This window comes from Mixophyes fleayi, chromosome 1 (genome assembly GCF_038048845.1).
Source record: "Mixophyes fleayi isolate aMixFle1 chromosome 1, aMixFle1.hap1, whole genome shotgun sequence".
NCBI lineage: Eukaryota > Metazoa > Chordata > Amphibia > Anura > Limnodynastidae > Mixophyes > Mixophyes fleayi.
In genome coordinates, this window is record NC_134402.1 from 200,945,370 (window position 1) to 200,957,368 (window position 11,999).

The 11,999-nt window shown below is 39.5% G+C and overlaps 1 protein-coding gene across 1 annotated transcript in view; it reads right to left on the bottom strand.

Annotated features, from left to right (window-relative positions):
* The window catches only part of ATP8B3 (ATPase phospholipid transporting 8B3), a 301,811-nt gene extending 291,798 nt beyond the window's left edge, over nt 1-10,013 (bottom strand). Inside the window, exons 1-3 of the mRNA XM_075201547.1 lie at nt 9,965-10,013; nt 9,005-9,096; nt 7,371-7,484 (exon numbers count right to left, since the gene is read on the bottom strand). Of these exons, the coding sequence (XP_075057648.1) occupies nt 7,371-7,484; nt 9,005-9,096; nt 9,965-10,013 (255 nt within the window). The remainder of the gene's footprint in view (nt 1-7,370; nt 7,485-9,004; nt 9,097-9,964) is intronic.
* Nucleotides 10,014-11,999: the final 1,986 nt, after the last annotated feature.

The following is an 11,999-nucleotide window of genomic DNA, read 5'->3' on the forward strand; positions in this document are numbered from 1 at the left end:
GCCATTCCAACTGTAAATGACTCTGCTACTACCACAGCAAGGGTCTTATGGGAACAGATTCTGTCACGTTGTGGAGTTCCCAGGATCATTGAATCTGATCGGGGAACACACTTTACTGGCAAGGTCATGAAAGCGCTTTGTGAACTACTGGACATAAAATAGCGATTTCATGTACCGTATCATCCCCAATCAGCAGGAATAGTAGAACGAATGAATCGAACAATCAAATCTCATTTGACCAAGACACTGTTAGAGGGCTCCTCTTGAGTGACAGCTCTGCCCGCAATACTGATGGGTATTCAGGCAACTGAGGCAACGACAACAGGGATCACCCCATTTGAGCTCATGACTGGTCGCAAAATGTCACTTTGCTTCCCCAATGAACCACAGTTGTCAAACCTCATCAAAGAGGCGATTGCCAGAGATGTGTTCTTACAACAGGTGCAAAATAACCTGAAAGAACTGCTGCCATACGCAGCCATCCGGCTGAACAAACCCTATCTACAGGGGGAGACTCCCATGCCTCCAGTAGATAGTCTGGTAATGATCAAGACATTCCGAAAGGCAGGTCCCTGGGATGCAAACTGGGAGGGACCATATCAAGTCCTTGAAATCCTGGGTGACACAATGATAAAAGTACAAAGGCCAACGACTACAAAGAAAGACTCTCGGAGAAGACGTAAAGTTCTCTGGGTCCACGTTGATCAAGTGAAAACCACGCAAGCCTCCTTAACTCAATAGAGTGCTTCTGTGGTCATTGAGATGGGTAGATTGAGAAATCATACCCCTTCCAAATAAAAAAAAAAAAAGTTTTAACTGATCATTGAGAACCAAAATGTAAGGAAAGGAAAATCCTAGAGCCCTACCCTGATTACATCTTGTACTGTATATGCAACTAACAGTGCTCCAAGAGGGACACTCCTCCGAGGAGCATATTTTACTCTTTCTCCCACTGTAGGTGTGGATGTAGCGGAGGAGATGGGAAGAACACCAGCAACCCCAGAGAAGCGACTAGGTACCCATCCAGATACTACTGTGTATCTTCAGAAAATCCTGCTTGGTTTTGGTTCAGAACTCAAGAATTGGCTGCTTGACTTTGGGAAGGAAGAAGACATACTGCAGAAACTTTCTGGGAATCAAGCTACAATCAAGCTGGAACATGATGCCAAAGTATCATTTTCTCATTCATCCCATAATAGTTCTCATTATATAGGTATTAGTAACACATGAAGACTAAAGGACAACAAATGATGAACTATTAAGGAAAGGGGGGGTATGGACTTTGCAGGCATCATGGACTTTGCGGGCATCATGGACTTTGCAGGCATCATGGACTTTGCGGGCATGGGATCTGTTTTACATGAATGTCTTTTTTTTTTTATTATTCCTTTGTGCCTTTTTCTCTTTTCCTCTTCTCCTTTCTTCTCTCCTGCTCTTCACACCTTTGGGGCAAGGGTGTTTTTTTTTTCCACTATGGTTCCCCCTCTAGGAGGTTTTTTCCTGTTGTGCGCCAATAACATAAGAGGTTTTTTTTATCTCCTCCATAGTTGGTAGGGAGAGGAAGAGAGAGTTGAAAATTATTGAGGTCTCTCTCTCTCCCTCTCTCTTTATTTTTTTTTAGTTCACCAGCAAATCTAGGGACAGGAAACTTCTAACTTGTAGTGTCGGTTTTCAGACAACAGGGGGACTGTTGAAGAACCTTCTCCTATGATATGATTCTCAAGCCATTTCATGCATTGTTCAAAAGTATCTCCCATCCTCCCAGCCACATGGCAAGATTAGCTATTTTGCATGTGTTTGTAAAACCCCCCACACAACTCTGGTCAGTTTCAGATAACAGCTTTGAAGCCTGAGACAAAGGAGGGTGTTGGGACACTGGGAGGGTCACTTGCTTTTTACTGCTGGACACATACATAGTGGGGAGAACCGACAGGGGTGATGACATCATCACCCCTGGACCCAATAATCTCCATGTGTGTGTGGTGAATCACCACACACATGCTGTTACTTGGGAGGCTGGGAGTTTCCAAGTTTGGACTATAAAAGTCCAGACCCGGGACCCTCTGTCTCTCTCTGGATGCCTGCTGCCCCTTGACAAAGAGCTCTACACTACACTGCAGGAATTACACTAGGGATACATTACACTAGGGACACACTACACTAGGGATACACTACACTGCAGAAAACATCTATAGGATTACAACACACTACTATATATATATTACACTAAGCTACAAGAAAGGATTCTATACTACAGGAACATTTCCTACACTGCAGATAAGAATTGGACCGAGGATACAAGGACTTGATAAGTATCATTAATATATATATATATCCATAGAGCTATATGTGTATTTGTAATGTGGATTTAACTATTTATATACATATAATTGAGTAGCTATTGTCTGATATCTGTGATAGTTAAATCAATATTATAAATACTGATTCTTATTAAGGATACATATGCAAAGCTAGGATAGTGTAAGGAATAACGGTGGTGAACCTAGGGTTAATGTTATATTGATATACTATGTTATGTTGAACAACGTTATGATATATGTGTGAATTGTGTATACAAGCTTTTCTGTGTTAACAGTAAAATACTTTGATTTAAATACAAACATATGTTGTGAGTATTGATGATTTATAATGAATATATACTGTGAAGTACTGCTGAGATACAGTGAATATTGGATAAATAGTTCTGTAAAACTTGTGTTATTTAGTGTGGTCAAAAGACTGAGTAAGGCAACACTGTGTAAGGAAAAGTGCATAAAAGTGCGAGTGTATCTAAGAATATAATTAAAGGATAGCGTGCACATGTGAGGCGCTACCACAGGTCCTTTAACACAGGCTTATAGTAAAGTGACTCTAAGGATGGTCTATTCTCAACATCTCTATCTCTTTCTTATCGGAAAATAGCAACTTATTTTGTATTTGTAACGTGTCCATATAATTGAACTTTATACAGATTGCCAAATCAGCCACATTAAAGCATGTAACATGCAAAATACATGACATATTATTTCTCAGAAATAAAAGCATATTCAGCATAGATAAAGAATCAGCATATTTTCTGTCCATTCAGCTACTTCATCTTACTTATGTGTTATAATTAAATGGCTCACCGTGTATGTCCCCCCACTTTCACAAAAAACCTTTATAGCTTACCAACTTAACTAAAATAAAAACACAGAGTCATGTATAAGGTTGGCAAATATGGAGGACAGAGTTTATTACTTTAAGTAACCTTTTAAATAACCTTTTGTGGCGGAGAAAGGGCATTTCCGGACAGCTACCAAGCTGATACAACCAAATAAACGTGGGAACTGGCGAAACCGCCATACATCCACTAACAGGGGATCTCATCCCAAAACTGCCATGCGCTAAATTGGCCTCAGAGTGACTGTACCCCCTCTAAAATCACAATGCCCCATCTCACCGAGCCGGACAAGGGAACCTACTCACCGAAGGACCAAAAAATTACTGGTGCCTCTAAGGGTACAAACAAACACTAGCGCTTAACTAATCAGCCGCTGAACGCAGTGCTTTCCTACCGCGAAAATTGGTTAAAACATCAACAACTAACACCTTAAACTAAGAGTGGGTGGGCGGGATCTCGTGACGAAGCGTGAAGAAAACCAGGAAGTGCAGCCACCTATATGAAACCAGCACCCTCCCACAACATCTATCATTGGTCGAGCCAGACTGATGTTAACCCTTAAAGGTAAGTGTAAGTTCTGTTGCAAACACTGTTGCCCTTTAACTGCGTTCGATTAAGGGGCCTCACTTGTCATTATACACACAATATATTTAATATTACAATTAGAACGTGCAAAATGTTTTAATATACTGTTGTTTTAATGATTGAAAATTAGCTATTAGTTACTTTTGCATAAAGCAACTTGTATTTTAGGTTTATTGTCCTATTAAAATTAATTGGTATTTGGATGCACTATATCAGCTTCAGAATAAAAATTATGAACTTTACATAAAGGGTATAAAAGGGCTATAAAATTTGTTTCCTGATAAGATCAACACATCCATCAAGTCCAATGGGCAATAGAGCTTATTTCAAACAGAGAATACTGAATTAACTTGGACGTATTTAAACATAAACTGTTTTTAGTTGATATGCAGATCAAGCGGATAGTCAGACAAGACATTTTGGTGCACAAAGAGCATAATCACACGTAAGCTGGGTTGACAAACAGATGTGTAGTCACACATAATCCAGGTTGGCTTATAGTCAAACGTAGCTTGGTCACCACACAAAACAAGTAGTTATGAGTAAGACAGGTTATACACAGGAGCAGGGAATCCAGCAGGAACAGGTTCAGTAACAGAGAAAGCAAAATACTCAAGCAAAGGCTTATTAAGAAAGTGCTAAAAGGCCTATATAAGTTCAATTAGGAATTGGGAAACAAGATGGATTCTTCTGGGGTAATACTTGCCATCTTGGTTTTGACAAAATATAGCATATTTAATGACTGATTGTTATTTTCTGTCGAATTTATCTATAACACTGTGCATATTTTATGTAACCTTTCAAAGTGTATTTGGTTAACTGACCTGAGTCTGACCTAGGCAAGTGTCAATGGTCTTTTGAAAGTAACCAGGCCCGGAGACAGATAAAATCTCTAAATAGTTTGTGTGTGCAGAGGAGTTAGACTTAGCCAGGCTGAACGTGCAGAGGTGAGAATTTAGATCGTGTGCAAATGCCAGGTCTCAGGACATCCATAATTTACTTTGAAAGCCCTGTGTCATTTTGGGCATCCATTTAACTTAGGTGAGAATAAAATTCCTATGGTGGGCAGTGAAGAGCCAAAAAGAGATGGCTTAAAAATTCCTTGTATCAGTAATACAGCGATCATTTCATGAGGGAGTCTAGCAAGACTGAAATGTCCCATCCTTCTCAACGGGGTCCCCTTATACATCAGGACTTAACTAGTATATAGTAACTCTGATTTTATTTCCTATATTATTTTCTGAAACTCATTGTGTAAACATTTTTCAGATTAAATAAATTTAATATAGTGTATTCTCCGTGATTCTTTGTGAACTTACGAAGCCCAGGGAGGCTCATGCTACATGTGTATATGATTTAAGTGTGAAACATTAATAAGTGGTTCTGGTGAACGTAGGAACACCATAATACATCCGTCATGGTAGCACAAAAGGTGTATTCATTGCTAAGTGACTAAGGTGATGCCAGTCATGGCCAGCTGTTCAGATTGCTGTATCTGGGACAGGCTGGGCGTTTGTGACATTGGTTAAAGGACAAATCCAAGAGAAAGTGACGGTCACAAGTGTCTAGAGATGGAAATGTCAGATTTTTTTTCCTGAACAGAGTAGAAGTTTTTAAGGCACACAGTGCAGCTCCTATGACATCTGATATGTGCAAGTGTTTAAATATTAGTAAAGAAAAATAAGGTGTAGAAGCCCACCCTAGTGAGCATGACTACATGCTGCCACTATTTAAGCCAGATTTGAGTCTAAAAGAGGGTACATATTAACCACTCATTTATTATGAAAGCAAAATTTCAGCTGCAGCCAGCAATCATTGCTCTAACCTGGGCTTCTGCTCATGTTGTACTTATTAGTGTGCCTGAATATTAAAGTATATTTCCACCATAGAGCCCAATTCAGTAAATGGTAGGCAGTGTTAATTATAGTAAAAATAAGGAAATCTATCTACCAGCTTACTAGCTATATATTTAGCTCTGCCAAACTTTATTTTTATTGAAACCAGATAGTGGGGAGCCGGTCGTTATATAATATGAAGTGTTGTTTCATGATATCAACAGGCATTTCATGTTCACAAACAAAAATAAAATAGCATAATGAATGAATGAATGAATCTCATAACTACTGCAATTTCAATGTGCATGCAAAGCACATCTACCAAAGATACGTATAGTGACAACACATCTAACCTGTATGGAAATATACAGTTTCATACTTGCCCACTCTCCCTGACATTCCGGGAGATTCCCAAATTCTGGATAGGTCACCCGGACTCCCGGGAGAGCAGGCAAGGCATCCGCGTTTTTTCCGTTGGGAGGCATTTTGTCCCTGATCCCCACTATGAAACAGTCATTTTGTTGCTGGGGGAGGGGCCAAAATGACGCCATTTGCTGTCTTGTCCCTTTTCTGCCCTCCCACCAGGCCCCTACTACGAGATGTGAGTTTTATGCTAAAATTGACCACATTGAAAGTATGAATTGATCTGTATCCAGCGACAACCAATTACATGCTAGATTTAATGATTTAATGAACATCATGAACCCTGTTATGTAAGGTTACATGAAGGTCTCTTTAGTTCAAGCATTGCCAAAATTAGGCATTTTTTATTTCAGCTCCTAAATGCTGGTAAGTATTTAGCTAGTAATGTATAAGAAGCTGTTTTTTTTTCCTTTTAATCTTTGCAGTGTTCAGAGCATGGCCTAGAAGGATAACTGATGCACCCAATCTGGCATTTGAGATGCTGTTTGCTAGGCCAAATTCCAAGGATTTTAGCATTTCATTTTTATTACATGTAATAGTTTTACTATGCATCTCTTTAACCCACAGTCACCTAGGGGGCTTTTTATGAAACATAATTTTGCCATAAAGGCAATTTTTAGTATGTTGCTCATTTACCAACACTGTAACACCAGAGATATCACAGATATTTCCAGCGTTCACTAAATGATCTCTTTAGTACCACAGTTAGTGGTCGATGTGAAAATGTAGAAATTGCAGTTTGGAAAGTGTAAGTGAATAGAATCTGATAGTTTCACAATGAAGGCAGTAGAAGAACTGGTGGTATGGCAAACCACCATATACACCCCCACTTCGATCACTGACTGCAGTGCCCATATCCTCTATGGAAACTACGGTCTTGTCCAATTTAACAAGCTCTGAAAAGCTTAGCTTTTTGGAGCTTGTCTCCTTTAGTCAACACCATGACATTAGCAGCTCTTATGATCTTATGATCCCTCCCCAACAGACTTGTCACGCATCCACAGTGAATTGATAGGTACAGATCCCAGAAATACACTTTTTCATTGCTGGGATCAGGGGCTAAAGTGTGCATTTTACCATTTGCAGGGAAAGCTGCTTATCAGACCAGCTGTCCCTGCTTCAGTATTTTGGTACATTTCTCCGTTATGTAATCTCTCATCGCTGCGAATATTGGAGATGAGAAATATTAGTTAACAGGCAAAATGTGCGATGGGTCTTAAATAGACCCCTTAGACTTACTAGGGAGGGATAACTAGAATAGCTTGCAAAATTCAGTCAACGGAAATGTCAGCATGTTCTATTTCTATAGTCATAGATCGTTAGGTTAATGATCAGTTCAACAAAGCACTCTTGGGAACACTTACCTGCAAGATAATTATAAATAGGAAGTAGATGTTAGCTGCCCTGTGGAATTGTTCATATACATTGAGAGGAATAAAGGTAAAGAAGTTGTATTTACTTGTTCTAATACTGTTGTCCTTGAAAAATGAAACAAAAAGTATAAAATTACATTTTTACATAAAATTATATTATTATTAATTAAATAATATAGTAACATTTTGCTCATTAAGCTCTTAAACCTGTTTCTGTGTTGTTTTGCTTTTTTAATATATATATATGGCCAGACTCCAAGCTGCCATCAGGAGGGTAAGGGTGTACAGGACTTGGACTTACTAGGGGCCTGCCATCTGAGACTTTTTTTTATTTTCAGTAAAATGTTGAGTCCCTCACTTGTTCTGAGTGGGGCCCCAGGCTTCAAGATGTAGTGAGGGCTGTGCGAAACCCAGGGACCCTGGTCTGTACGTTCTGCCCTACAGAAGGCGGGCTCTGCCATTACTGTACTTCCCCTCTCCCAGGATCAGCCACCAATGAGACATCCTTGCTTTCCAGTAATCTCCACTTCCCCTCCTCTAGTATGTCTGCTCCATCCCTCTCCTCTCTACATATGGTTGCGTGGCTGCCTCCATCAGCTTTGGAAGATAGATAAAGGACATGGGGTGATTCATGCTATGTGGATGGGGTTATATGTATGGTGGGTATCATTTTTAAGGGTGGTGGTGTAATTTATAATATGTGGGGTATGCATTAATATTAAATGGGGTCTGGTGTTTTTTGTTTGAATATCTCCAATGTAGCAGAAACTCTCAGGTTTCACAAGGATGCTTCCACTGTACAAAGTCAGTCTCTGGGCTATTACTAATACTAGTAAACTAATTTCCAAATGTACAGGATATCTCTCTCTCTCTCTCCCTATCAGTATCTGTGCTGTGCTAATCAATAGATCATCCTCTCTGTGTTAAAAGGCATGTGTGGAGGTCTGTGGTTCATGTGGGGAGGTCTGGGGGACATGTAGGGAGAATGTGGGAAGTATAATAACATGTTGGGAGGTTTGATGGACATGTAAAGGGCATATGGGGAGATCTAAGGGGCATGTCAGGGGCATGTGGTCTGATGGTATGTGGGGGAAACTGATGGGCCTGTAAAGGGGATGTGGAGAGGTCTGATGGACATGTAAATGACATGTGGCGAGGTCTGGGGGACGTATTGTTGCTCCTGGCATCATGGCTCCAACCAACACCGCTGCATCCACCAGACCCAAGGGGTGGTCATGAGGAATGATGGGCACCACAATTTCTAATGGCAGCCCTGGTCAGACGCACAATACAATATCTTGGAGTAATCTGTGGGTTTGAAAAAGTGGAGATGTGGCCTACAGCAACCAATGAGATTCTAATTATCATTTATTTAGTACATCTCACAAAATGACAGCTAGAATCTGATTGGTTGCTATAGGCAACAGCTCCACTTTTTCAAATCGGCAATTTAGTAAAGATATCCCCAATGGTTTCCGCAACATTTTTTGTTACTAAAATATGTTTTAAATTTACTTCACATATGCTAGTTTTAAGTATTGATTCTTACATTATTCTAGAGCAACTATGTGCATATCATTGTTGCATGTATTTACTAAAGTGAGAATATTAGCATAAAAACTTACAGCATATTTCTGCTTGGTAAAAAAACGGTAACTTTTCTTTCTAAATAAGCGATTGCACATTCTGTCATTTGCTTTGACTTCCCAAGTGTAATCTGCCAAAAAAAAACATTAATAGAATATTTGCATCATAAAATCGATTTCAGTCACTGAAAACCACTGACAACAGCCAAATCAAGAAATGCTTAAAGTGTAAAACTAGTTGAAATTTAATTTTACCCAATATCCACCTTCTCCTAGATAGCATAAATGCAGGGGTACCATGCCAGGGACCACGCTCTTCTGCAAAACTTAAGCTTTCCAATGCTGCAACATTTCTTGTCCTGGCGGTGGCAACTGTGAGCATTTCAAATGTAAACAGCACTTTTTTAGTACAGATGTCTACAGGATCACTGGTATGGCATCCTAACAGTTCTGCTAGTTGGGCAATGGGAGGATGTTCTGTAAAAATTAAATTTTAAGTGACGCTACTCTTTAATATGAATCATTGTTCCCCACACGAAAAGCATGATGAGAAATCGTCTCATGTATGTGTCATGGCCCTGCTTCTGGATGATGCTATGGAAATAAAAAAAAGAGTTTTTAAAATTAAAAAATATTTTAGTGTAGCAAGATTTATAGTAAATCTGTACACATATGAAATATGTATGCTGCAGGCTGTACTGCAGTTAATTCACATGTATATTGCATGTCTGCAATTTTTCCAAATATGCATGCGAAAATATTAACATTAGAGATGTGCGAAGAACCCCAGACAATAGACCTAGGTGGCCTGCACACAGAAGTGAAAGGTTGGGAGAAAGACCACGGACACAAAATTTTCAATGTTATTATGTTACTATGTTAAATTTGTTTGTGTAGAGAGGCAGAAATAAAAGGCTTTGAGAAAGTGCCTTGCATAGGCACGAAACGCGTCAGCGGGGTTTCTGTGAGTAGGATCCAGATATTCAAGTGCCTCCTTACTTTGACCACTACCATCTGTTCCTGTCACGGAAGGATCATCTGTATTCATCTCCTATCACTGGCCTGTCAGGCTCCGATCACTATTGCCGGCATTTACGATGAGTATCAACTTTATCTGCCACAAGACTTTGTTACACTGTTGCGTAGCTCACGCTAGAGTCTGGAGTGGCAAGATTCCAACTTTATGTTATTCGTGCGCTTCGTATGGAGCCGGAGCGGCTAATTAAGGAGGGAGTCACAGAATCACAAGCAGTGTGAGCTCATAGGCTTACCCGTACAGACTTCCGTGATTCAGGTGACCGGGTAAACTACCCGATTCTATTTACTATTGAAGGAGGATTTTTTATTGCTGGATATTATCTATTGTCACGTCTGTGATGAATTAAGTTTGCAGAAATTAACGTGCTAATTTTGGATACGAGTTATACTCGGGACTGAGTTTATGAGTGATGGCCACACTCCATACAAGTAGCGCATTTTAGTTGATTTTACTATACAGCCGCGGTTGTCTCTAGCCAATTCTATCATTGGTTTATATTTTATTGTGTTATATATGTGATACACGCATTTATATTATTGATCTCTTCATGCCATGTTTTATATTATATGCCATATCCTCGAGGTTGAAGCATTATAAAGATTTTTTTTATATATCTTTTTTTGTTTAGTGCCTCTCTCTATACCTTAAGCAATCATCCACGATAATACCTATTGCATAATGTGCCGTTCCTACAGCGCAACCCTCATTGTTTGTTTTTCTGTGTCTTTGAGAAATAAAAGTTCATTAGACCGGTAGCAGTGGCGTCATTGTAGAGAAGACGATAGTCCAAGGTGTAATTTTACAGCTGCTATCACTATCACTCGGTTGGTTTGATAATCTTCTTGGTCCTCTTCTGTTTCACCTCCAGCAACAGATGCACCCGTAGTGCACAAGGATGCCTCTTGGGAATCATGGATTGCATTAGGGGAGTCTGCTTGTTACTATAAATGATTTTCCTGCTTTTGATAACCTACTTGAATGAACTAAAAATAACATAACAGGGAGGAAGTGCCTAGATGGTCAACGTCCTTATTTCTACTTATTATGGTGTCACAAAGATGTCTTGAAAAATGTTGTTTGGCTTGGGATAGAAATATTTGCATATGCTTGATGTTGATTTTTTTGGTCTTTTGCCCAATCATGACAATGCATCATGGGCCTGAGGTGTTACCACTGGTGGCTGCCTTACTTGGAGACACAATCAACATCATCCTCCTTATTATCTTGTTCAAGCACAACACATTCATCATTGTCAGATCCACAATTATCCCCCTGATCATGCTGCACATTAGCAAGTTCCAAAGTAGCTCCTCATTTTCTATGTCTAAATCAGCATAGTTAAAACTCATCCTCAACTTTTCAAATGGTTGATACATTCTGGAAAGAAGCTGCTCTATAACTGCAGTGTCGGAATGTTAAATGTCCCTCATGGTCACCCTTTGACTCTTCACAGGCTTCTGTGAATGCCCAAATAGTTTTTCAACCTCAGTTTACCTTTCATGCATTGCTGTGGTTGTTTGGTGGTGATAGAAAATGTATGACCATGTTGGGCACTCACCTTTGTAATGGCCATTCTAGTACGTATAAGAGCAATAACAGGAACACCATTTAAAAACAATGGGCATAGTCTGAGCCTTTTCTTCCCACAGCGGGTGGTGAATGAAATGTTAGCCATTTTAATTTTTTTAGACAAATCACAATTATCAGTAATTTTCCCTTAATCCTTATATCTAGAGCTGAAGTTTTTTTTTTTTTTGAAAGTGACAAACAACATTTGGATTTGTAATGTGATTTCTTACACTTTCTTCCCACATAACCTTTTTTGTTACCAACATCCATTAAGCAAGAACCTTCAGTATCTCAACACTGATGTCTAAGATCTCAATCATAATCCCCTTGACACAATATTGCGCCTTCTTGTCTAGAGGTTGAAAATTTACTACTACTGCCAGTACTAGTACTAGAATGCTCCTGAGTTGTGACTAATTCATGAAT